Consider the following 26,951-nt stretch of genomic DNA (forward strand, 5'->3'; position numbering starts at 1 on the left):
ACTGTAAACCAAGCAGAGACGGATATTCCACTTGCTCCTGGGGAGCTGGGGCTGTCCAGAAGCTGCAGGAATGGGAATGAAAAGGACTTTGTCACATTGGTGGCCCAGCCCTATCAGCTCCAGAGAGGGGCTCGCAGCAGTTTTTCCTACTCCAGATGAATTCAAGGGCATTCAAAGCCCATATTTGCGTAAAGACATCCGGTTATGCAGAACCTGGAGAGACGGGAGGTTTTGTTTCAAGCAGCGAGCGCTCCGTTGGTAACCATTCCATGTGGAGCCATGGCGGGCTGCATTTGGGTACAAATTACAGGGAGGCTCGTCCCGGGTCACAGACGGCATTGAAGTCACTGCGGGCCACCTCGGGGGATGCCACAGCCCCGGCCTGCCCTGGGAACGGCTCTGCCGAGACGCTCAGGTGCAGCTCCATCAGACTATTAAAAACAGAGTCTGGCCTTCCAAAAGGAGAGCGAGGACTGCGAGCAAGGGCGGAAGGCGCCCAGGCATGAAAGCCGCTCTGTTGTGTGAAGCCGCATGGGGAAAATGTGATCGTGGCTCTGCTGTTTCGGTGGAAAGGCTGGGAAAAGTGCGGTTTCCTCTCTCTTTCCGGCGTTTCACCCACAGTTTTTTTTTTGTCCAGCTCCTCAGTCCCTGACCTTAATAGTGAGGGGAAAATTAGGCCGGAGACTCAGCTGCCTCTTGGGATGGATTTTCCCCCCCTGCCAGGAAAGGAGCCGTTTGTGGTGGGTCTGTGAGGAGGAAGTTTCTAGATTTTAAGTTTTCCACTTGAGGGTGAGGCGGGCTGAACCGATGGCGGGGGGGGGGGGACACATACCCGGGGGCTGGCAGCACCCAAGGGGCTGCGGCCCCGCCAAGGCCGCTCCCACGCGTTGTCACCGAGCTCGGCAGCAGCCGCGGGCGGTGTCTCACACCCGGGGCGCCGATGGGCGACACGGGGGTGACCGCGGGGACCCCATCCCTGAGGGGACTCTGCCACCGCCATGGCGGGCGCGGCCCCTCAGAAGTGTCCCCTCAGGGAGGCCACGCCCCCCGCGCTGCCCAGCATTGTCCCCTCACGGAGGCCACGCCCACTCGCGGTGCCCAGCATTGTCCCCTCACGGAGGCCACGCCCACTCGCGGTGCCCCCTCACTCCTTGCCCCGCCCCCTCCCGAAGCCCCGCCCACCCCGCGCGGCCCCGGCGGGCTCCGGGCGCGGGGCGGGGCCGCGCTCAGTCGCGCGCAGGGCGGGTGAGGGGAGCGGAGCGGCGTCGCCGTCCCGGCTGTGGCAGGGGCAGGGGCTGCAGCAGCGAGAGCAATGGCGCTGTCCGTGCCGGTCAACGGGCTGAAGGAAGGCGACAAGGAGCCCGTCATCGAGCTCTTCGTCAAGGTACGGCCGAGGGGGGAGTCAGAGGAGGGGAGGTGGGGCGGGGGAGCCTCGTCCCGTCTGAGCGCCGAGCGCGCGCGCGCCGCGACCGTTGGGCGCTCCCCCCCCCTCCCCTCCTTCCTTCCCTCCCGGGGGGCTCCGAGTCCCCTCACGGCTCCCTCGGGCCTCTCGGTGCCGATCCCACGGACCCCGCTCCCGGCACGGCGGGGCCAGCCCCTCCGAGCACCCCCGAACACCCGGGGGGCTGCGCCCGGGGCGGCTCCCGGCGCGGTGCGGGCACAAAAGCGGAGCCGAGGGCGTGTGCCCGGCGCCGGGAGGGAGTGCGGGAGCCGCGGTGAGTCAGAGCGCGCAGATGGAGCGGGAGATAGCGCCGGCGGACCGCAAAGCAAAGTCACTTCGTTGTTTTTGAGGGGGGAAAAGTGCGGCCCGGCTGCGTTTTGCTGGAAGATTCTCCGCCCGGAGCAAAGGGTGCCGCGGGTGCGGGGCAGCACCGCGGGCAGCGCTGGCACCGGGAGGAAGCGAGCGCCGCGATGGATCGCCCTCGCTCGGCATTGTGTGCCCGGCGAGGCGCTGCGAGGCGGCAGAAAACAGCAAAAACACGAGTTACTCCTCGCTCCCCGCCCAAAAAGTCTACTTTTTATGACGGGAAGAGAATATGTAAAGTAACACTAGGTTTTTATCCAAACTGGAAGAATGAGCATGTGTTGTACTGCTCTTATCTGGCGAAGATACCATATGGTATCTCCACATGTTTTGCATTCATTTATTGCTGTATGATGCAATATTTTGCATCCTCCGGGGCTCTGGTGATGCAGCATCTTACTTTTACTTTATATCAAAAGTAGCACCAATTACCTCGTGCAGTCTTCTCTTTCTGTGTTTAAACGTCCTTTAACGAAAGCCTCTGCAGAAAAGTATTTAAATTCTTCAGATGAAGTTTCTTCCAACTACAGTGAGAAAATAAGAGATCTCTTCATCTGGGAACTTGGGAATTGCTTTGTATAAAAGCAACGATGACGAACATGAACATTTCCAGCTAGAGCCTTGGAAATAACTTATTAAATATCGATTTTATTTCTTAAATTATATTCTCTAAATGTGTTGAATTTTCCCTCTTTTCATACTTCTTAATAGTCAAGAGGTGGTAATGGGACCCCAGGGAGAGCATTGCAGTGGAGGATTCCAGACCTGATTTTTGTCAGACTGTTTAGGCTCTTATTGTAGAGGTTAGAACTTAAAACTGCAGCAGTTAAGTTACAGATTAGTTTGAATTATTTATAACAGTGTATCTTTAATATAAAATGCCAGTTTGTCTTCATCTGTCCTAAAGTTCACCAGCTGATTTTTCTTATTTTTAAACAAATTCGAGCAGTGATTAATGGCAGAATGATTTGGGGGCAGAGGGAAATCAGCTTTGTGGGTGTGTTTAAAGATAATATTTCATGCATGAGGAGTGGCATGGAAGAAGCTGTAAAAATAGTTTTGAGAGAGATGTGTTCATTCTGATTAAATAAGAATTGGACCAATAAATCTGTGAGATTATATGAAAGGTGGAAATCAGGGAAATTTTCTCTACTTTTCAATTGAAATTTCTTCATTGGCATAGGTTTAAGAAGGCTAAATTTGGGGTTATCAGTGAGGATTTTTCCCTCAAGGAAACCTTTTCCCATTGTTATGGATGACTGCTGCACACTGAGCACTGTCTGCCCTAAGGATAAAGTTCAGGTTAAAATAAGAGGTTATTATTGCCTGCCTTCATAATCTTCAGGTAAAGGTTATTTCCTGTAAAATCCTTCAGATAAAGGACAACCCCCAGCCCAGCAGACAGACCAAAATAGTTGTTTCACCTGGGTGTTGCTGCCTGTCCCACACTTTATTGAATCTGTTGAGGATTATCAAGACAGCATTTTTGTAAGGCAAATAAAATATTGTTTTCTGACTCATTTCGATGCTCACTTCAGAAATTGCTAGGAGAATATGTTTATTAAAGAGAACCAACAGTGTCTGTCTAAAGGATAACTAAATTTGGATTTTAGTAATTGTTTTTTCCTCTGTGAATGCGATGCTCACTTGCAGTTTTTCCACATGGTTGCGGATGCAATCTAGAAAAAAAAAAATCCGAAGTTACTGAGCGTTTCTCCATGAAGATAATCACTTTTCAGGCCGTGTCTGGGATCTACCTGTGCCCTGTTAGCCGGGGAAGCGCTTCAAGCAGAGGTAGTGGGAAAAGTTCTGGACCAAACTCGAGCTCTCAGCCCAGCCCCGGCCCAGGGGCGGTGACTGCATGACCTGAGCACAAAGGATTGTAGCAGCCAGACCCGAGATGGAACAAAGGTAGGGATTAAAGCTTGAGAAACAAACCCGTGAAGCAGGAGAAAGGGTCTGGCTCTGTGCCCAAACTGTGGGGTTTGAGCCTTATTAAATGGTGATCAGTAACAAAATAGGCTGGGCTCTACACCGGGAGGAGCACGCACATGGCTGGGCTTAGTTGGGAACGGCTGTCACAGTGTTGTCACCAGCACATTGATACGATTTTTCCCACCAGACAATGTATCAATCTACTGAAACCTGTATTTTCTGAGTCTGTGAGAACTCCCTGCAGGATTGGGGTACTTAGGTAAGAAAACCTGTTACAGTGGTGATTCTGTTTCTTGGTGTCATGATGAAAACTTCCAGATTTATTTAATTCCAGAGCCGGTGGGCTGCCTGTGGTCTCTTTTAAACGAAGTGTAAATATTTTCCAAGTCTTTTCTCTTGAGAGCTGATTAGGACAGAACCAGTAATGTATCTGATTTCATTTCGTTTCCTTGTCTGTTCCGTGTTTTATTAATGAGGGAGGCTTCCATTGTCTAAGAGGAATATTTTTATGTGCCCTAGTGGCATTTCAGAGCAGTGAAGGCTGCATTGTGGTGAATGTGCTCGGAGAAACCTGAGCTCTGGGGTTTGAGTGCAGCTCAGACAGGTCACTTGGTATAAGTTGATGGTGTATGGAATTTTATTGTAAATAAAAAACGTGGTGAAGTGACTTGGTCAAATAGACCCAGTCACCTGTGGAAGTCACAGGACAGAGTTACAAAACTGCCTGTGCAGTTCCTGTAAGGGAGTGTGTGAGGATGGAGCTGCTGAAAGCTCAGCCCTGGGTGTTCTGGAGGACACTCAGTGATTGCATCCTCTGCTCATGCCAAGGTGAAGACAGAGAGTCAACAAGTTCAGTGTTAAAGGAAACAAACACCAGACTCCACTAACGAGAAATTCAGATTATCCAGCAGATAATGGCATGGCATGGCATGGGTTGGAGCAGATGTAGGCAACCCGTGAGGAAGGTCTCCCCTCTCCACTGAGTAACGTGTGTGTACTTGCTAATTAATCAGACCCTGGATTTCTGGCAGCTCTCAAATAAGATATTATTGCAAAATGGGGCACCTGTGTTGAAAATCAGAGTCTACTATCTGTTTACCTTTGAATTGTCTGTCAGTACAAAAGAAAAAGCTGTGATTTCACATTTAATAAATCCCCCACTCTGGATCACTCACAGTGATTGTAGCAGAAGCTTGTCTCTGTTTTTGTATATCTGCACCAAACAGAGACTTGGCAGGTGAACCTGTTTGTCTTCTGGGCTCGGGGTCTCTTTTGTTCAGTGCAGTGCTGGGGCCGAGGCAGGAAGGGGATGTGAGCATCTCCAGGAGCAGCTCCACGGGATGGATTTGTGTGGATTCAGGTCTGCCTTTGTCTCACCCTCTGCTCATTCCCTTATGTAAGCTCTGCTGTGACACTCTGCAGCTCTGTAGCTCTGTACACTGCTGTACAGCAAACCATCCCTGAGCTTCTTTGTCATCAATTTTTATCTTTTTTCACCCACAAAGTAGCTGTATGATTTAAAGGCACGTCAGTACAAGGAAATAACAGGACTTGAGACATGCAGTGCTGCTTCTCAGAGATAGTCTTGGCAGGGTTATTGCTTGATAATCTTATTAGATAAGTCTCCTCCTTATGCATCAGCTCATCCTTGGAGGGTTTGATGTAACCTCAGTAGCTGAGAACCTCCTCAGCCTTTCTTTGATATGTGTTTGGTGTAGACAGCAAAATGTCATGTGAGGGTTATTTCTTGGGAGTGTTGTAAAGGAGCCCTTTGTAAACTGAGGTGTAACCATTTAGTTATATCCTGTGCTCAGTGGGTATAAATCAGGCCTTTTCCTTCTCTGGCCAGCAAACTGTAATTCCTTTAAATTCTGCCTGTGAAAGTCCTCAGAGCCAAAAACATCCTCAGCTTTTTTATTTGAGTCTGGGTGGTGATACAGGAACTGGTGCTCTTGGTACAGAGTTTAAAAGTACTGAGATGGTCTCAAGTGTAAATGTTAATTTTTTTTGCAAATCATTGGTAAGTAAGCTTAAAGCCTCCTGGCAATAATTTCCAGAGGGATTGCACAGATGAGTTAGCTTTCCTTCAGTCAGGAATTGCTTCTGAGTAACAGTTCTGTTCCCTGGCATCCCTTCTCTCCTTCCCAATGATTCACATCCAGACAGCTCTGATTGTCAGGAGAACTTGTGTTTCACTTTGCAGCTGAAATGTGTCTCAGGCACTTTTCCTCTTTTCCCCTCAGAGGGATCTAAAAACTGTGTGAATTCCCAGATTTCAGCTGGTGGCCCTCCACAGGCTGAGGGTTGGCCTGTATGGTGGTGCTTGTGAGTCACTCCCTCCGTGGGACACAAGCCATGGACACATTCCTGCAGCACAGATCCTGCTACAAAAGACAAGTCTGTCCTCAGTTTTCCCAGCTGGGGTTTCTCAGGGTGTGCATTGAGGGCTTGAAGTGGAAGGAAAAGCCTGTGATCAGAGCACACGTTGTGGGGCAAATTTTAGGGCCTGGAGGCTGCCAAAAGTCAGGGACAAAGGAACACTGAGGATCCAAGGCTTGTCCCGAGTTTTTGTGTCAGTCTGTGACAGGGTGAGTGTGCAATGATGAGTTCACCAAGAGGGAAGGGCACTGTGAACACCAGCATTCCTGTGAAGATGGGTAAAGAGAGTGAGATCCTCTTTAAAGAGAGTTTTGGTGGGCATAAAGGCGCTTGATTGTTGAGAAGTAACGAGATAGGAGAAATCAATTTAAGGAGTGGGTGGGAGGCCCTGCTAATCTGGCAGTGGGCAGCCCTGGGACAGGATTAGCACGATGAGAAGTTGGTAATCACCCCCACCCAGCCTGGAGTGACTCATGGCACTGTTTGCTCCTTCCATGGCTATCCTGACCTCATCTTGGGCACGGAAAGAGTTCTTTATTCGAGGAGCAGGCCTGTCTGTCTTGGAATAGGGAGAGAAGTTGGGAGAGAAGTCATTGGTTCTCTGGATGTGGATTTTTGAAGGCTGAGTTGTCCCTTCCAGAAATTTGTGCTTGGAAGAATTTAATTGGGGAATTCCTTGAACTCCAAATTAAACAGTAAACTGTGTACTCTGGGAAGCGACTGTTGGACTCTAAAGTTTGATTTTTTTAAAGTGTGCAAAGGGACAAACAAAAAGCCTGGACTGTTATTTTCTCACCAGTGTGTGTTCAGATTGTGTTTAAATGAAACATTTGTTGTGATGTGACAAACACAAGGCCTGCAAGCTTTTGTACCAGTGCCTGCATCAATCCCAGCTTCTGGCCAGGCTGGACATAGCACTTAAAAATCCACAAGAACGACTTTTAAGACTGGATAACTGTACTTGGCAGTAATTGGATTTGTTGCCTTGTTTTGGTAATGTTCTCTTTTCCCAGTGAACTGAGCAGTGCAGTTCTGTAAAGCCTGGACTGGACAGCATGGGAGAAAACAAGGTGGTTTTTGTCTGCCAGGGGAGGACCTGGTTTGTCTAAGACAACAAAATTTAATTAAGGTGGTGGTTGGTTGCAAATTGATGGTTCATGGAAAAATAGTTTATATCTGTATTTGTTATCCATCTAATTTGATTTTTATCTTCAAAGTTCTTGGTAAATAAGCTGTAACAAACAGCTTATTGTCCTAATCAGGTCTGGGTTTTTTTTTTTCCTGCATGTTCTTCAGTGTGGAATATCGTTTTAGTCTTAAAATAGTTGCTAGGTGCTTCTTTGTGGAATTAAGAGTTTGTGCGTATTTTAGCAGTAAAAACACCCAAACCCAAAATTGTTATGTTATCTTCTCAGAAGTTTCAATAGAGGTTTGACTTCAGGAGCCTTAAATCCTATATTTACAATATTTTTCCCTTAAAAAAATTTGTAACAGTTACTATTTTTTAAACTTGCTTTGTAGTTGGGGTTTTTAATTCAGGTCAAATACTTTTGTGGCACAATCTGGATTTTTAGGGTGTTTGCTTCTGCTGAAGTGAAAAACATAAGCTAAACTGCTGTTAATTACAAACATCTTTGTGTGGGAATTCTCTGAGAGTTCAGACTTATTCCTTGTATTGTTGGCCAGACAAAGGGCAAGGAACTTACCCGAGGAAAGGAAATGACTGAGTTCTCCCCACTGAATCTCCATATTAGGTATAAACTAAATATAGCAGTGTAATCCAGGGGTGAAGTCATATCTGTATATTTTCCCGAGAAGAGCTAATGGGATCAGTCAGTGCTACTGGGCCAGCCTCAGAGTTTTTTGGCTCTCTTGGAGCTTTACTATTTTGGCTGTCCTTTGGAGAGCTGCTTTTCTGAAATAAAGGAAATAGCTTTTTTATGTGGTTTTATCTAAAAATAAAATCAAAGCAAGCCTAAGGAGAATTCTGTGGCCCTTCAGGGTGCTGCATTAGGTGAGACACGGTGTTCTGGAGCTCAGGGAGATCAGAACACAGGTCCCAGAGGAGAAACTCAGGTTTCCCAGAGGTGCCATCTCCCAGGGGAGGGGGAATTCAGTCAGGGAGGTGCCTTTTACTTGTGCATTGCTTGTGTCGGACAGAGAGCAGGCCTCCCCCAATCCCTTCACTCTGAAATAGAAACTTCAGCCCTACTTTTGGTCTCAGGTCATGTTTTTCCTCCCCAGAGCTTTTGAATGTGCTGCTGGCAGGTGAACAGGTTCAGGACTGCCCTGTCCCACAGAAGTGAGACACAGTCAGAGGTTTATTTGAAGAACTCTGAAATGCCACAGATACAGATTTGACTGGGTTCTTCTGAGCCCCAATGACAGCATTTGCAGTTCTTTCCTCTCACTTTGGTGCTTCATGATTTGGTGGGGGAGGTTTGGAAATGGGTGCCTTGGGCTGTAGCCAAGGCACACACTGTACTTCAGCAAATTTAATAAGTCCAGGGAGAGAGAATCACTGTCATCAACAATTCCTGCTCTTGGTTTATATGCTGGAGACCCAAAGGCAACTTTCAGGCAGTGTAAAAGAAACCCTAAGTGCTGCAGAGTTAATTGTCTGCTTACAGTTTCCTACCAGAAAATTGCAAGATTGTGTCAAGATGTTACCCAGCACGTTTTAGTCAGTCTGGTCTCGCTGATTGGGTGGGGTTTGTTCAACAGGAACTCTCTGTTCGAGGTATTGCCACAGCAGAGATGCCAGGCTTGTGCCATTAGTGAATAATTGGATTTTCCTGTGCCAGGCCAGGAAGTGTCCTGAGTCTGTCCACAATAAACCCAGGGTTTTGTGTCCCTGTCATTAAGCTCACTTCTTCACTGAAGAAAATGGTGTTTTGTATTTAAAGCAGGTTTGGGACTCTCCATCTGATTCTCCCAAAGGATGAGCACGGAATAATTCCTGTTCTCCAAAGGACTAGAAGCACTTAATTAAATTCTGCTTAATTGTGGACTTACTTCCATACACCATGAGGATCCCACAGCATTTTCCAACAGCTTTTAGTGGGAATTGGGCAGCAATGAGCAGGAGCTGCAGGAAAATGTGCAGGATGAGTCTGCTAATGATTTTCTTGGGAGCAGCATCACAGGGCTAAAAACAGCATCATCCTAAAATGGTCAGTGGCTGTTCCAGTCCGGTGTGTGACACAGAGGGGACTTATCAGAAAGGTAACGACTGAAGGGGCAGCTTGGATGGGCTGGCAAACATTCCTTCCCTGCTGAAAGAGCCTGATCTCAAGCAAACACAGGCACTCAAGTTAATTATTTTGAAGTATTTTCTGAGTTTAAAGGAATTTCAGCTGAAGTGGAACTTGGGTTGGTTACAAATGGTGTTAGGGGTCATGAGAGGCAGTGGTAACTCAGGTTGGTTTTGCCCTGGGCGTGTTAATGTCAGTCAGCATATAACAAATTCACACTAATTATCTTAGGCTAATTATCTTAGGGAATTCCAGGTGTGAGCACTGACCTGACACTTTTTGTTTTCCATTTACCTATGTTTTTCTCAAAGGAATGGCTATTTAAAGTTGCAGTGATGGCCTAAGTTGCTCAGTAGAGGTAAATTTGGGTAGGGCGTGGTGGTTGTGACTTGAGAGTTTACCTTCAAACAGTGTTACCAAATTAAAAATTGACTTTCAAAAAGGCACTTCTGATGTCCTGAACCCTCTGCAGGATGTGCTGTTAGTTTTTCTCTGATTCCCACCTTTCCTGGTTTTGTTCATCGTGGCAGGGAAGTTCTTTGGGCTGTCAGCCCAATTTTTGTGCCCTGTGTTGAAATGTTGTGTTCATCTCTGCTCTGCCTGGTGGCACAAGGAAAAGCTTTGCCCTGGAGGTGGTGGCCCCAGCTGTGCCCTGTCCTGGAGAGGCAGAGGTGACAGGAGGAAGTGTCCCTGTCACTCAGTGCTCAGATTAAATCTGGTTGAACTGGATTTAGTCAGGGCTGGACTCTGCCTTGCTCCCTGACCTGTTCCTTCCCTAAAAACAAACCAACTCCCTTCTCAAACTGCAGCACTGGGAGGGTGGCAAGGAGTGGAGCACTGCTGCAGATAAGCTTTTCCATCCCTGCACCACACTACCTTCTCACTTGGTTTGCTCTTTGAGTAAGAGGAGAACATCAATATTCATCAATACTTGAGCCACTGGGAGCCTTTAAGGTCTGCTTTGGTTTGCAGAGTGAGTGTGAGCACAGAGCATCCCTGAGGCTCTTCCATGCCCTGCCCGAGCACAGGGAACAGTTGCAGTAATGGCACTGTGGGGAGCATTTGTTACATCGATTGCTGTCACTCCTTCCATGCCTGTAATTCTTTACATCTCATCTGAAAACCTTCAGTCAGCACCACGGGATTCTGCCTGTTCAGCTTGGCAAGATAAAGGCCCAAGGATCTGGGCTGATACAGCCAGACCCTTTTCATGTGTGGAACATCAAACCCCTCCTGTCTGTATCCTCTGTTCCTTTATCCCAGACCTGCAGAACTGCTGCAGGTTTTTCACTTGAATTGCTTTGTTAGTTCACCTTAAACCATTTCCTCTCAAAACAGTAATCCTTAAAGGATTATTATTAATTACTCACTTTTGGAATGAGCTTACTGCTCATTAAACATGCAAAATTGATTGTTATCTGCTGGTTTGAGGCAATGGCTTTGCATCATGCTGGGTTGCTCATGCAGTTTTCTCAGCAGGTTTGGTTTTCATTGTTAGAACTCAAGACATATTTCAAGATTACTGAGTTCAGAACATACCCTCTCTTTCATTTTCATTTTCCCCCCAGTCTATTTATTGGCTGGAACATTATTCTTCTAGACTTTGCAGAGTGCAGATTTCCCACTTGGGGGAGTGGGGATTTCCTTGGTGCTGCAGTCAGATGGCTCCAGTCGTTGTCTTTGGTGAAAAGTATTCTGTGAGGTGCTTCTAAAACATCTTTATCCCTCTTCATCCAAACTTCTTATACCACTTCTGATAAAGATGTCAGAGCTGGGAGAAATTCCCTTGAGAGTTTTGGGTAAATTAAGAAATGGTCTTCTGGTGTTCTGCCCTTTCCTTTTGTTCTATTTTTGCAGGCAGAGACTGAGCTGTACTACATTACTCATCAGATGCACTTTATTCTTTTTCTACAGTTATTTGATCTAGTTTGGGAAACTTGTAGTGGGCTCCTTTTAACTGGTTAATATTTGAAACAATTTTGTAGAAATCTTTGGGACCAAGGATTTCTAGAATTCTCAGATCTGTGCTGTATAAGAAGGTTTTTGTGCCCTTTTAATGTTTCTTTGCTTGTCTGGCTTTTTGTTAGTCTTGAAATAAAATTCAGCACTCCGTTGCTAAGGTAAATCCACTCAGGTTCTCATGTCAGGACTCAGGTTAATTTTTATGCAGCTGTAGAGACAAACATTTCACAATTTAAATGGATTTTTTTCCTTCCCTTAGCTTGTTCAACCACTCAAACAAATGTTTGATTACTTATACTCTCTGGGGTTTTGGTTTTTTTTGGAAAAACGGTCTCATTTGAATGAAATCACTACTTGGGGGAAGAGAAAGGGAGGAGGTGGCTTCCAAGCTAAGCTCACTCTTGCAGACACTGGGATAAGCAGATTTTGGGGGTTTTTCCCTTTCCCAAGGCTGCACTCAAGCATGGGCACTGGGAGTTGCCAGGAATTTCAGTGTGGCTGTGATAAACCGGGCTGGCTTCTCAATGAGCAGCTGATCTGTGTTACTGCCTTGGAACACTCCCATTCTCGTTTGAACTTCCTTTCTTATTTAATGTTTCTTTAAAAATAGCTTTATTTGTTTTCATAGAACACTGTAGAGCTGTGTTCTGGAGGGTGTGTGCTCTGCTCTGCCTGTGCCATGTCTTACAATTAACAAGGTCCTTTTTGCCACCTTTTCAGAAGTTTTTTGAATTCAATTCAGTTTGTAGAGGGTTACATGCAAGTGAGAAATTCTATGTTCCTTGCTGCATGAGAGGTGTGGCACTTTTCCTCTGATCCTAATCTCTACAATTGAAAACCTGAAATTCAGTGAAATTTGATATATGGTGAGGTTTTTGAATACTTCAGTGGATGATGGTAGAATTGGAAATTAGCCCTAATTGCAGGCAGTTTGAAATTAGTAATATTGCCAATATTTCTTGTAATAAAGTTTTTTAGACTGGTTTTAAGAAGAATTAGCAATAAAACCCCAAAGCTTCTCAGTACAGAATGACTATAACCTTGTTAAATAACAAATAACCTGTTATTGCAAAGAAGTCAACATGTAATATTTGCTTTACCCTGATGGTGATGAGGATTAGACACTGAAGAGATCCTGGAATTTTATGGCCTGAATTCAAAGACAAGGCAATGACAAGCAACAATTATTCTATGATTAACCCCTGCATGACAAATCATGTCAGATTTCAGAGTATTCTTCTAATATGTCAAGTTGAGAGTTTACTGCCAGCACAGCTCTGTTCTGGCAGAGAAAATCAAAGCCAGGAGTGACTCCTGCAGGAGCACCCAGCACAGTGGGGACCCTCAGAAGAGAATCCATGGACTGAGGGAGAATCCAGAGCTGGCTGCTCCCGAGGAGGGGCTGGAGCATCAAGCACAGACACAAAATGGGCCTCTCGGGCAAACACTTACAGAGCAGAATTCCTTAGCTCCAGAGCTCTGGAGCCAAAGTTTCTTGGCATTCTGAGTGCATTCCTTCTGCAGTGTGTGCTCAGAATAACTTGGGGCTTTTTGGAGCAGAAGTGGGACAAACGTTTGCAGACAGAACAGTCTGGGCTCCGTTCAGGCTGCTGGGCTTTGTGCATAGCACTGACGGTTACTGGGCTCTAATCCCCTCCTCTGACTCAGATAATCCAAACAGCCTGTCCTAAACTAAAGCAGATGCTGCTGGTTGCTTGTTCACTTGGGATGTTGCACTTGAGTTGGGAGAGAAGGAAAGCTTCAGGATAAGAAAATGCATTTGACCTTTTTTGGTCAATTTGATTTTGGTTTAGGAGGATGCACCTTAATGAAAGCCACAGGTCAGCCTGAAAATTTAAACAACTTTTTGTGCAGTTCTATGATTTTAAAGTAGCTTTGGTTTGGATTCCAGTGGGCCAAGTAAAGTTTAATGGGATGGGGATTTCAGCCTGTGCTGTTGCTGCAGTGTAACTCGGGCTTTGCTTGACGTTTGAGGACTCAGATCAGTTCTGAGTCAAAGAGTTATTTCTGCTTCAAAGCATGAATTACCCTGGGCAGTACAAAATATCTATTTTCCTTAGATGGGATGCTGTGTTGTGTTTTTCAGTCCCTTTTTTCCAAAGGTAGATCAGACCTGACACGTGGCAACAGAAAAAGCAGATGAATATAAATCTATAATTTACCTGTAGGAAATGTCAGTTCCAGTGTAAACACGGTGGAGGGGAGGGAATAGCTGAAATACAGCCTGCTGTGTGCAGGGACAGTGATGGAGTTAAATATTAACATAATATCCTTTTTCTAGATTCTTCTAGAATTCAGTCTCCTGAGCAAACACATGGCAGAGTTTAAGACAATCCATCAATAATAATCTGCTGCAAGTTTGACTCTACTATCCAAAGATAAAGCTGGCAATTTGTAATTTATGGCAGAATAACAACTTCCTTTTTCTGTCAAGTCTTCATTAATGACACTAATAAAGGTTTGAAGAAAACTGACTCTATCTACAACGAGGTCTTTGGAAGCTCTGACAGGAGGGACACTTGCAGGAATGAGTTCATTAGCTGTAGGAACAATAATTAATTTAAAAATCTTCAGCAGCTGTTAAAGAGACTTAGCTTTATCTGCAATTAAAGATGACTTTACAAAACCCAAAACAGCTTTCCGAATTTAAGACAGTTTCACTGAAAAACTCTCTTTTCCTGACCTTTGAAAATCCTGCTGTTACTCTTCCTAACTTGCAAAGTCTTTCTGAATTCTCCTCACTGTGGTGATGAAAGAGTTGGCCAAGCTTTGAGAATTGCATGGATGAAAATCCCTCTTGGAAGGATTGTAATAATAACAATAATAAGCAAAATCCATTGAAACCCATCTAATATTAAGTACATGTCAGAATAATCGGACAAATTTGGCAGGTTTAAGAACTGAGCGAGTTCTCAGAGGATTCAATTTTATAACAAAGGTTTCCAGTGCCTCATTCTAGCCCAGAAAAAAAATAAAATTTTCCAAGTCAGCAATGCATCCTTCATTGTCAGAGTGATGATGAGATGTGTGCTATCACTGGGAGCTCACTGCTGCTTTCTAATGGGCCTTTGTTGTGCTGGGACAAAGACTGATTGATAAATTGCCTATAAAAAGTGGCTTTGGGATATTATTTAATTGTCAGTGAAGTCTCTATGTACTCACAGTTATGTCTTTCCTCACAACACCTGCAGTACAATCAATTCTCAGTTCCTGGCTGCAGTTGGCTCCCTGGAGCACTGCACAGGCAGAGATAGAGGCACTGAACTGGGAGATGACTCCAATTAATTAGCTATGCCTTGGAGAAGAAAGAGAAAAGAGTAATAAAGAGCAGAGAACAGCAGTGCCATTGGAAAGCTGCCATCAGAAGGTGTGGCTGCTCAGAGGGGGTTTTCAGCTGCCAGGGGCAGCTGCAGCACTGGCAGTGTCACAGATAACTGAAATATTGCTCCATAGGTTTTTTGAGCAGCTAGAGGACATGACAAGTAAAAACTTGACAAATGTAGCAATTTCAGTTGTACTGAGTGTGTGTTTAATCAAAGCTGTTGCAGTGCCTGTGAGATGAGCAGATGGCACAGCCCTGCCCACATTAATGCTCTGTTCTGTCCTGCAGGCTGGCAGTGATGGTGAGAGCATAGGAAACTGTCCCTTCTCCCAGAGGCTCTTCATGATCCTGTGGCTGAAGGGAGTCGTGTTCAGTGTCACAACAGTGGACCTGAAGAGGTAAGAAATACTTGATTTATTGGACCAGCAGAAGTTCAGCACCCTTGGTGGAACAAAGCTTTGGCCAGAGCTTTTTATGGCTTACAGGCTGGTTTTGTGAAATTAAAATGTGTCCTAATCATTAACTGAGGCAACCTGGATGCAAATGGTGCTTTCATTGATGATCTAACTAAAAATAATGGTAAGTTCTCTTGAATTTGTTCAGTGATTCTTTGTAAAACTCACACAAGTCTTTTGTAACTGAACATTGACTCTTCCTTTACTGACTTCACATCAAGATGCCCTAAGTGGGGACAGATGGATATCTTTAGTCAACCACCTTCTTGTCAAATCTCCAGTGATGGATAATTGTCACAAACAATGTGCAGCCTCCTTATTTTCTTAACATTTTTAAGATTATTTTGGTTATTGTGCAATAATAATGAAAATACCTGCCCATGGGGTAAATCCAAGTGAAATGGGGAGGAATAAAATGTAGAATATTCTGTCTTTGTTCTGTGTCAGCTAGATTAGCCATGGTGCTGTCACCTAAATTGCAACTGCTCCTCTATGAAATGAGTACCTTGGTGGCTAAAAACAGTGAGAAGTGAATCCAGGAGTCTTAATTTCCTCAGGCTGGGCATTCTTTATTATGAAAGGGCTAAATTCAGCAGGGCCCTTGTGTTTGCTTTGGGTGTGAAGTCATGTTTTCCCAGCACTGATGGAAAACTCTGTTGGTCACAGCTCTGCAGAGGGGAGGCTGCCGGTGCCTCCAAACCTGAATTTCAGGAATAAAGCCAACAGAAACACAGTGTTCTGCACTGAATCCAACATAGAAGGGAGAAATCACCCTGCTGCTGCACTTAACCTCTTGGGAGTTTTTTGAGGGAGGTGACTTGTTTGGGTTTTAAAATTCACTGAAGTTGCTGCTTCAGTGCTGGCAAGGAGTGTTAAAGGCTTCCATGTGTGGTGAGGGGCAGAAAGCAGCTTTTGTCAGCTCTGGGTGCCTTTGGAACTGCTCAAAGAGCTTTTCTGGGCAGTGTGGGATTTCCCTGCAAATACTGGTGCTGCCAGCCCCATAAACCAAACGTGTCACATCTTCCACCGAGCCCTGCCCGTGGTTTGTGCAAGCTCAGGAGCAGAACTGGTGCTTGTGGCTCTTGGTAGTTTGGGATTTCCTTTTCTTTTAATGATAGGGTTGTTTAACCTATTGCAGTTATTGGGGTGGGCAGGAGGAGGAGGTGGACAGAGATATTTTAGGTTTGAAAGGCTTTTTATTGCTGAACCAGTTTAGATATCATTAAAATGCCAAATATTCCTGATGAATTGGTTTTATTTTGTGTCCCCCTGGCAACTTGCAGTTAACTGGATGGGGGAATGGGATGTAAGAGTAACTTTTAGCCTATAAATTGGTTGCAGATGTTTAAAGTTGACCTTTGTTAAACAAGGAAAGCTTTCTTTCAGGTTTTTTTTTCTTCTTTCTGTTGAGGAGGGGAAAACACAAAATAAGTGCAAAATTAAAGATCTGCAGGGGAGTAGGTCAAATAAACCACCTTTGTGTTGTGCACTGAAGGGGTTCTCTGGGAAAGGAAACAAAAGACCACTGAAGCTAGTTCAGGTTGGAATAGATATTGATACAAACCTAATTCCTTCTAGACTTTATTTAGATGTCATTAAATACAACTTGAACACTGTGAACTGATCAATACCCAGTGGCAGAGCAGTGCAGCTTGCAGAACATCATATCCAGCCAAGTGCTTAATAGGAAATGTTTGATATCATGTGGGGCTGTTTCCCCTTGTTATCACTGTCAGAATGATAATAGATGTTAGGTGGTGCCTTAATGTTGCTACAAGAAACTGCTTTTGTGAGCACTTTATTCAAGCCAATTATCTCCTCTGCTCCTTGTTCCTGTTAGACACAAACTCAAAGAGCAGAGCAGGAATTGTTTAAAAAAACTGAATTTATTTTGTTGGTCAAAACCAGAAGAAAGGCTTTGCTTGCCTGTGCCTCATAACGTCAGTGCTGCACAGGAGCAAGGCCAGTTCTGTCTGTTTGTGAGGCTGAAAAGGTCATGGTTGGGTACAAAAGTTCACAAGTGAGGGACATGGGACACAGGAAAATCTGAGCCTGCCTTGCCTGACTCTGCCTGTGCTTTCCCCTCCAGAACTGCCCTGTGCTAACAAAGGCACATTCTGCACTGCTCCCCTCTGCTCTCAACGCACAAAATATGCACATAGGCAAAGAGGAGGCCAGTCCCACCCTCTGCAAGGAGTCAGGCATTTCTTCCCTCTCTTTGGGCACACAGAGGCTTCATTCTTCCCTTCTGGGCAGCAGCATTTTGGTGCCCAGAGCTCTGGCTTGTTCTGGAGGCCAGAGCAGAGCTGCACTGCACAAACCATTTGTTGGGCTTGGAACAGCACTCAGAGCCAGCTTGCCTTCAGCTGAGCACTGAAATCCTGTTAGAAGCATCTTCATTTGGAGCTTTTACAGTTCCTTTGTCAGGCAAAGCATAAATAACGATATGAAATATTCAAAATAAATATTAAATACCACCCAGAGATGAATCCAACTTCAGCAGTGTGAAATACTTCTGAGGAACTGGGGTTTAGTGCTGGCTTTTCCCCTGCTACTCTTCAGATCCTCATTGCAGTATTTTTGTAATTTATAAAAGTGTTCCATTTAGGGGCTGGATTTTGTCTGCTCTACAAGAAATAATTTGCATGCTAATTACTATTCTGGTTTGTGGCAAAGCCATGAGGTGTTTACACCTTAACTCTGGGGGTAGTGACGGCCAGATAATTAATGTGGCCCTGCCTCCAAAACCCCTGGTAAACTTTGGGGTAGGCACAAACCATCTTGGAATTACTTGGAGTGGTTACAGAAAGGTTTTTTGTTTGGGTTTGGTTTCTAAGCTCTCCAGCTTTATCTCTGAAGTAAAACTGTTACAGTAATTGCCTCCTTGTTTGACTGTTAAGGGAATTTGTACTCTGAGCCTTTTAAGGCTGTTCCTGTGTGCTTGTGCTCCAAGGGCTTGGTTAGGATCTCCTGGCAGGAGGAGCAAACTGGAAATCAAACCCTGAGTTATGCTTGGGCCTGGGCTGTGGGATCTTCATCTCTGCTTTCTTTCTCTTGATGAAAGATCCAGGTGGTCTGCCTGGATGGATAAAGTACTCCGAGATGCACTCTGGTTCTTTGGAAAACTTTTTTGGGTAGTTGTTTGGAATAATCTGTTTCTGAACTAAAGCTTGCCTTTGATAGTATTCCTGCGGATCCTGTGGTCTTGTCCCTGTTTGTTTTTAAAATAACATTCCTTTTGAGGAATTTTATCTGGTCAACATGGGGAACTGGAAGGGAGCCACGATGACTTCCTGTAATTGTTGGGAGTTACAAAGCTGTATTTAAATGAAGTGTTAAGCTACTTAAAGCATTACCCAATGACAGACTTTAAATCCTAAAAGTGAGAGACTGGTGGCAGCTCTTAGTGAGATATAACTTCTCAGAAGCTTGAAAATTGAAAATAGTTAAATTCCTGTATTCATAAGGTTTCCATCCCCTGGCTTAAAGCAGGGTAAAGTATGAAAATCACTTTTCTCATTCAGTCTTACAAGTAAGCACCCTTGGCTCTATAAAAGGGGCAGGACATGACATTCTGACTGGGGTTCTTAATTTTGTAAGAGATGGAAAACAAGATCGATTGTCAGCTGGGCTCAGTTTAGGGTCCAGCTGCTCTCCCTGAACGTGCTGCTCTCTCATGCTGCCCTGCAGGACTGGGGCTGTGCATGTCACCAGCTCAGTTTCCCTGTCTGGTGTTGTCAGGAGGATTTCTTGCACTGCAGTTGCAGTTTCCAGGAAATCCAGTTCCTGCATGCCTGGAGCTGGCTCAGGAACGTGGCCACGCTGGACAGGGCTCAGTCCCAGTTCAGGGTTATGGTCCAGCCTGGATTTGTTCAGCAGGAACCAAGGGGCAGCTTTACCTTGGCAGAGTTTTCAGCTGGGCCAGTTTGTTGTGGCTGGGCCAGCAGGATGTGGTGGCTCTGCTCTGCTCTACCTGAGAGAAATGTTACTTAGAAATAAAGCTAGAAATGGCTGAGTATTTCAGCTTTTTGCTGTTTCTCTCATGTCTAATCCTAATGTGGGATTCCTCTCCCAGGTGTGCTGCTCTTGTTTGTAAATTCCTTTTTTCACTGGAGGAAACTGAAGCATCATTTTAAACACGATGTTTGAGCATCTGTCAGCCTGCCTGGACCCAAACTCCCTGGGCACGTAATAAATGCTTTATACACTGGGCTGGAGCAAAGTTGCTTCTTTCCAGAGCAGCTCTGTGTGAGGGGGGAGGGTTAGCACAGATTATGCTATATATAAACTCTTCTGTAGGGCTGGGGAAAGAGGGAGAATGTGTGATGTGTGTACAGGTATCCCTCTTCTAGTCAACACTGTATTGATTTGAGAATAAACACAGCCAGAGGTAGGAGGCAATTATTTTTAACTGTTTTAAATGAATTGTTAGCAAGTGTATTCAAAATGTTTAGTTGTAAACTCTCATTTTAGAAAGTAAACTGGTGGTGTCTATTTAAAACTGAGGATGTGGAAACCTCAGCAGTGCTTTTGTGGTTGAAGCAATGAAATTTTGTGCCCTGCTTGCTCCTCATGGGTTTGCATCTCACGCCAGGAAACCAGCAGACCTTCAGAATCTGGCTCCAGGCACTCACCCACCCTTCATCACATACAACGGGGAAGTGAGAACAGACGTGAACAAGATTGAAGAGTTCCTGGAAGATGTTCTGGCCCCACCCAAGTAAGTGTTAAACTGATGCTTTGTCACCTCAGACAGGCACGGTTCTCACAGGGGATTGCTGCCCTAAGTAAGGTGTTCTTCAGCATCAATAAACTGAAGACATGGAGGATAGTTCTTGCTTGTCATACCTTCCTCCCTTCAGCTCCCCCATCTTTAGATCAAAAACTGTTTTCTCTCTAAGATTATTTTTAAATTATCCTTTGTATACCCTGGTCATCCTTTCTGCACTTTCAAACTCTTCCTTTTGGTGACAGGCACATTTGTGTTCAAATAATGCAAATGAAGATGAGTCTGCTGTACAAAACTTAGGCCTAACCTATAGTGGGACTGTTTTTTAATGTGTTCAAACTTTCTCCAGACTCTTGGCTTTCTACTCTTCAGCTGGCAGGCAGATCCAGACACTGCCTTTGACAGTTTTGTCTTTTCAGCATAGCAAAACTTCAGGCTTTTTTTTGAAATATGTGGAGTCCATAATTCTCTGATGTTAATTGAAATGGAAAACCCTATATTTTGCTTACAGATGTGTGTGTGCCCCCTGGGCTCCTCAGACACTCTGCTTGTACCAAGTGTCTCATTCAGAAAGCAGCAATGTGCTTTGGTGTCCCTCTGGAAAGTGCTGGGTTTAAAAACCTTACTGTGTTTACTACTAAGTGTGTTTAATGTGTTTACTACTACTATACTACACTTCAGGAGCCAGTCTGGAAAAGGATAAATCAGTAACAAAGTCCCATTTTGTGCTAGTTCATAGATAGTGAGCACCATTCTGCTGAAAGTGCTGTAGATCTGCTCCTTGCTGCTTTTCAGGTACCTGAAACTCTCACCAAAGCATCCAGAATCCAACACTGCTGGAATGGACATATTTGCCAAATTTTCTGCTTTTATCAAGAACTCTAGACCGGAAGCCAATGAAGGTGGGTCACTGGGGGGACAGTGAACTCCTGCTTTCAATCAGAATTTCAGTGGGGTGTGCATGGTTCATAAATATCCCCTGCATTGGATCTTCTCTGTGCAGCAGCCACTCAAAACTCTTGAATGAAGGATAAATATTTCAACATCCAGAAGCAAATTTCAGACAGAGTTTGTGTCATGCCCCAATGGTTGGATTTCTGTGCATCTGCTGCTCTTATTTCACCTCTCTAGGACTGAGGGCTTCCATTCAGAGTTCTGAGCTAAGCTTAGTTCGTGTCACTTCCATTAAAGGATTAAAACCTTTCTGTGTGGAGGGAAAACAGGAGATTTCACATGAGGGATCAATAAGGGGTAAAGAACTCACAGCTGGGCCTTTAAGTAGTTCAGTACAAATCAATTTTGTCCTCAAAGTACTTAGAGAGAAAACCAAATTCAGGGAATCAGGGTTCCTTTCTGCTGCATTTCAAAGGGAGAGATGCAAAATATTTGTAAATAGTTGGGAAATAAACGGGGATTTTTATGGGGTGTGCTGCCCTCTGCTGCTGCATTCCATAAACCTGCTGTTGCTTTCCATATCCTGCTGTATTCCAGCTCCAGCCTGGGTGCTCTGGGTTGGTCAGGGCTGTTTGCTGAGCATGTGACATTAAACAGATTATGTTTAAATGTATATAAACCCCAGCACAGCTTAATTCTAATCAGTTTAAGCCAGTTAGGCACAGTCTTAAGAAACTGACATAAGCCACTTTTTAAACCAAAAATAAACCCTTGTGGGCAGTCTTGCAGTATTTTAAATTAGTGCAAGCTCCTATATTAGCCCGCTTTTAAATAAACAGCATATGTGGGATATTTAAAGAGATTCTGGTCCAGTTTCAGTGTTCTGGTGAGCACAGAGGCACAAAAAAACTGACCAAGAGTTACAAATCCTTCAGGGCCGTGGCGTTTGTATTTCAGATCTGGTACCAGTCTCAGTTTAATATTTGTTTTGGATCATTCCTTCCTGTGCAGCCTTAGAACGTGGCCTCTTGAAAACCCTGCAGAAGCTGGATGAGTACCTGAACTCCCCTCTGCCCGACGAGATCGATGAGAACAGCCTGGAGGATGTCACAGTCTCCACCCGCAAGTTCCTGGATGGCAACGAGATGACCTTGGCCGACTGCAACCTGCTGCCCAAACTGCACATTGTCAAGGTAAAACCTGGGGAGTGGCAAGGGAAAATGCAGGAGAAAATATTTGTGGTTTGTGCCATTCCTGAGCCCAGCTAACTGCAGCTGTTTGTAAGCTTAAGTGCACTTTTAGCAGCTGAATTTGTGCAGAGTTTGAGTCATTCACAAGGGCTCTGAGCAGTGGAGTTCAGTGCAGTGTGAAACTGGGGCAGGCTGGGCAGCAGAGGATGTGAATGTCAGGGGCCAAACCCCATTTCCCTGCACTGACCTCGTGGTCTCAGAGAGCTGCAGAGCTCACAAGGAGGAGGAGGGTGAAGATCAGGGGAGCAGGTAATGGCTGAAGTGGGTGTCTGCTCACTTCTGTAGAGGAAACTGCTCCAGAACAAAGTACATGACACAGTGGGAAGTAAAGGGATTGGATAAAAAATGCAAGTTGGAATCTTGGAAGAGGCAGCCTGCAACAAGCACAGGAGTGCAGATGTGCCCACATCAGTGTGGTTTGATTCCTCCTCCTGCCTGCAGTGATCTGTGTCAGGTCTGTACTGCAGATGGAGCCACAGGCTCAGTTTCTGCCTGCCTGCGGAAGAGTTTCCCTAGGTGATCACTGCCCCAAGGGGAGCGAGGCAGGAGCAGCGCTGAGGAACAGCCGGGGCCAGGGGCATCCCTCAGGAACAGCCTCTGGGAACTTCAGGAGTCATCCCAAGCGTCCAAGCTGGAAGGATAACTTCACAAGAGAGTGGCCAAGGCTGGAAAAGTATTTAAAGTCAAGGATGTAAATTGATAGCGTAATTCTTGTGTTCCAGGTGGTGGCCAAAAAATACCGCAACTTCGAGATTCCCAAGGAGATGACAGGGATCTGGAGATACCTGACAAATGCTTACAGCAGGGATGAGTTCACCAACACCTGTCCTGGAGACAAGGAGATTGAAATAGCTTACAGTGACGTAGCCAAGAGACTCACCAAGTAACCAGCACTTGCAGAGGACCAGGTCCTGCATATCCCGTAACAATGCTTCTAACAGACTGCTCTTTTCATATCAATAGCAATTGTTTTTTGCATGAACTCGCAGTTACTCCAAGTCACGTGGATAGACCAGGTACAGTAATTACCTAAAGTTTGCAGACTTAATTACAGGCTTGTTTTTCCTGACCTCCTCTCACAGCCTTTGAGTATGATCGATGCAGTCTTGTGTTCCCGTTGCACTGGGGTGACTGGATTCTTCAGTATGAAGGGTTGGCTTGCCCCTGCTGCTTTTCTCTGTAAACATTTAGTCTATGATTTGTCCAGGAATTGGTTTAGGATCCTGTCTCACTGTATGGTACAAGGAATATTTATGTATTTTGGAATTTATTGCTTTTCCAGAAGATCTGTACACACCTGTCATGCCTGTGACACATTGAACTGTACCTGCTTGTCTATCCTATTTACATAGAGAAGGGAACTTAGTATCCAAAAGAGCCATTTGCAAAATATTTGGCGATGTTTTGTTGGTTTGTTTTGTTGTGTTTTTTAAAAATTTCTTGGATTTGAAGTCATAGTAATGGTTGAGAATGGACTCAATGTCAACCTTGGATTTGAATTACCTCAGCATCAGAGAAGTTTGAATCCAGGCTTGAGAGCTGGAGCAGGAAGCTCAAAGCTCAGAGTTGATGTTTTTTGTGTCTTCAAGAGCTTGAGGAGATTTAAACACCTGCATTGTATGAATTTTGAGTTGCAGCAAACAAATAATTGTCAGGATTTTCCATTAGGAAACAACAGAGTTGGAAGCTGCCCTCTGTTCACCTTAAGAATTGCAAGTGGCTTTCTTTTTGGTAGTTAAGAGCCTTTTTGATTGTATAGGTATTTTTGGTGATTTTTACTTAAAAATCTGTTCTGTCATAGCCCAAATCCATGGAAACTGTAGCGTCCTAACTCTGGGTGGGGAATAGCAGTGCAATGATTAGTGATGCAAAATGGACTGAGAGCCATGAAATGGGAACTTTTTAATGCCCTTTCTTCTCTGAAGAAAGCTAAAGTGACCTTTAAAGAGAACATTTGCCTTAAATGATAGTAGGTTTTTTTTTTCCTGAAAGGAAATCTTGGGATTTTGTAAAGAAATGGTGGTGGAATCCAGTCCTTTCCATTGAATTTATCCCAGTTGTTTTTGTGCACCTGGACTGCAGTTTTGCATACTCATAATCATTGCACTACTATGCATAATTCTTTTTACAGCAACACTGAGGAATAGCACTACAATTTTTTTAAAAGCAATTTTCAAATGTTTCTAAACCAGGGAATAGTTTTCTTGTTTAAAATTAATGGTTTTGATGCACGAAATAAACTGCTAGGTTATTTTTAAAAGACCATCATAAACAACTCCAAAGAATGCTAGACTTATATGCCTATTTTTTTGTAAAGATACTTTTATATTTAACTGATTTTAGAAGCTGGAAAGTGCTATTCCTGCTAGGTTGTTTTTGGAATATTTAACATTCTGCAATAACGTGGAAATGCTCACACAAACACTTTTATACACTAAATTTTTTTTTTTTTTTTTTTTTTTTGGTAAAGCACTGGCTTTCTGAAAACCAGCCTGACTTTTCTAAGCATCCTGCTTTTGCTACTTTATGTACCCATGGAGTTAGTTGGACATAGAAGAGGTAGAGAACCAGATCCATATTTGTATGCCTGGCTTGTGGTGCCTTGCCTTCCTAGAGCTAGAATTCCAATATAAAGGCACTTAGCAATCCTGTCACATCTCTTTCAAAGGCAACTCTCTTAGATACACTTAATCCCTGTTCTGATTTGTTACAGGAATGTTTAGGCACAGAGGGAAATCCTGGGGAGTGACCTGGGAGGAGAACCTTGACTGCAGCCCTTTAATAATTACTCTGTTCTAATGTCATGTTCCCCTCCTGAATAAAGATCCTCAGCCATAAGGATCCTCTGTAGGGCTTCAGTCTCTGCTACAACATGACATCTAGAAAAAGGAATGACTTTTTTATTTAGAGAGCAGCATTTTTAATGCCACATGGGGTGAAGAAACCCCAAACACAACCCTCCTTGGTTTGGTGCTCTTGGCCACCACAGGGTTCACAGAGCTGTAGGAAACACGTGATTGTGGGCATATCTTTGTCAAGTTTTCAGCTCTCCTTTCAAAAACGGATCAGGATGGCCCTTGGAAGTTGTGTTGATGGGGTTGTGGAGTCAGGCTGTTCTCCCTTTCCCAGGGAATCATCCCTGGAGTGCAGAGAGCAGGGCACCCACAGCTCCTGGGGTGCTGCAAGCAACCCCCACCTCCCTCAACGCCAGCTCAGGCTTCTTCTGACATAATCCATTCCCTCTGCTGTTCAGGCAGCCTTCAAACCGTTCCCCCTCTCCCTCAGTGATTTAGTTGTGTCTGAGAGCTTGTAAACAGAGTTCAAGCTCTGTCTGTGACCAGCGGCTTCCTTATCTCAGCACACAGGAGCCTTTCCCTCGGAGGTGGAATTCCAATGAGCACCAGCTTGGCATGGTAACTGTCCTGGGTGTCTCTCAGGCTTCCTGCTGCAGTTTTGTTGTGGCAGGAGCTGCCCAGCCCCTTCTGGCTCGGGAGGGAGCAGGAATCTGGTGGAGAGGAGCAGCTCCAGCTCCGTAGGTGATCCCTGCAGAGCAGCGGGGAACGGCAGCGTCTGGTGTGGGCAGAGCACTTTCATCTGGCCCCAATCACCAGCTCCACACTAATTAAAAAAAGCCCTTTCATAACTATGTAAATTCTTGACTTCTGTCAACTTGTTTACAATCTGATCTTTAAATGCATTTTTAATTTCATCAAACAGCAATTAATCTACCCCCTGTTTAAATTTAAAATGCTGCTTCTAGCCCCTTCTCCAATTTAAAAACAGCAGTTACCCTTTCAAGTAGGCATTCCAGTTTGCAAGTTGGTTGCATGTATTAGCATGCTGAATAACTTACTTTATTCTCAAGCTGAAATATGCTGAAATTCGCATTAAAACAGGTGACTTGTGTATTCCCTGAACACAAGGGGAAAATCCATCACCTGCACCCTGTTTTTGTGTGGGAGAACAGATTATCCTAGGTGCATTATTATTTTATTTTTTTCCCCCCTTAACAAAGCTTTCCTTCTTGAGGAGATCCCTGCTGTGGAAAGGCTGCCTGTGGAACAAGAGGCGTGTGGGACTTGTGGAACAATTCCAGCCCCTCCACAGCTTCCCTGTCCATCCCTTTCCTGGATGTCCCACAAGGGCAGCCCCAGCTTTCAGCTTTGCATTTTCCCATAAAATCGGTGTTTTCTCCACACTGGGCATGTCCAAACTGATCGAGAGCTGCGTGCAGCTCCCTGATAAGGAGAGAGATGTAATCAAATTTTTATGCTAAAGCAGCAAATTAGCATTTGGTATCAAAGGAGCACAGACAGGAGTAAATGGGAGCTGCTGGAGCCAAACCCACTGATGCCTATCTGGGTGCAGAACAAAAAGTGGGGAAGTGCAGCCAACTCTGCTGAGCTCCCTTTGCCACTCAGAACCACCTGAACCCATCCTGTGAACGTTTTTCAGGAGAAGGCTGAAACCCAAGTGAGAAATGCTCCAACTCCCTCAGAACCTGTGCCACCAACTCCTGAGTTTTGTTTCTGGAGGGGGTGGGAGCAGGATGAGGGGATGGAGACTCCCAAGACAGGACATCAAGGATTGGAGCGTGGTTTGCAGAAATACTTGAAGAGTTGATACAATTTGTTGTAGTTTGCTTATGTCTTTCACTTTCTGGAACATCTTTTACAGATATACCAGTATACTGCTGGCAGCTATTGTTAAATAAAATTATATTTTCACTACCAAGCAGATCTTTCTCTTATTTCTGAAGATTTTGTGTGAAATCCAGGACTGCAGGTTGATGGGCTGAGCTGCATAACACAACTTAGTAATTATATTCTCCATTTTTGGCTTTTGGGTTTAGGGTTTTTTCAGTGATGATGTGATTTAAGGCAGAATTAGTGTTATTTCTAACACTATAACCAGCTGTGGTGCCCCTGAAAATTTAGAACTTCCTT

General features: G+C 44.8%; 1 protein-coding gene across 1 annotated transcript; it reads left to right on the forward strand.

The window, feature by feature from the left end:
- Positions 1-1,199: 1,199 nt before the first annotated feature.
- Positions 1,200-26,739, forward strand: CLIC4 (chloride intracellular channel 4). Its single transcript, XM_004186169.6, has 6 exons — positions 1,200-1,384; positions 14,966-15,075; positions 19,727-19,852; positions 20,657-20,763; positions 21,767-21,948; positions 22,728-26,739. Exons 1-6 carry the CDS (start codon positions 1,313-1,315, stop codon positions 22,890-22,892), a joined length of 762 nt encoding a protein of 253 aa, XP_004186217.2. The 5' UTR covers positions 1,200-1,312; the 3' UTR covers positions 22,893-26,739.
- Positions 26,740-26,951: the final 212 nt, after the last annotated feature.

Source organism: Taeniopygia guttata, chromosome 23, assembly GCF_048771995.1.
Source record: "Taeniopygia guttata chromosome 23, bTaeGut7.mat, whole genome shotgun sequence".
Lineage (NCBI taxonomy): Eukaryota > Metazoa > Chordata > Aves > Passeriformes > Estrildidae > Taeniopygia > Taeniopygia guttata.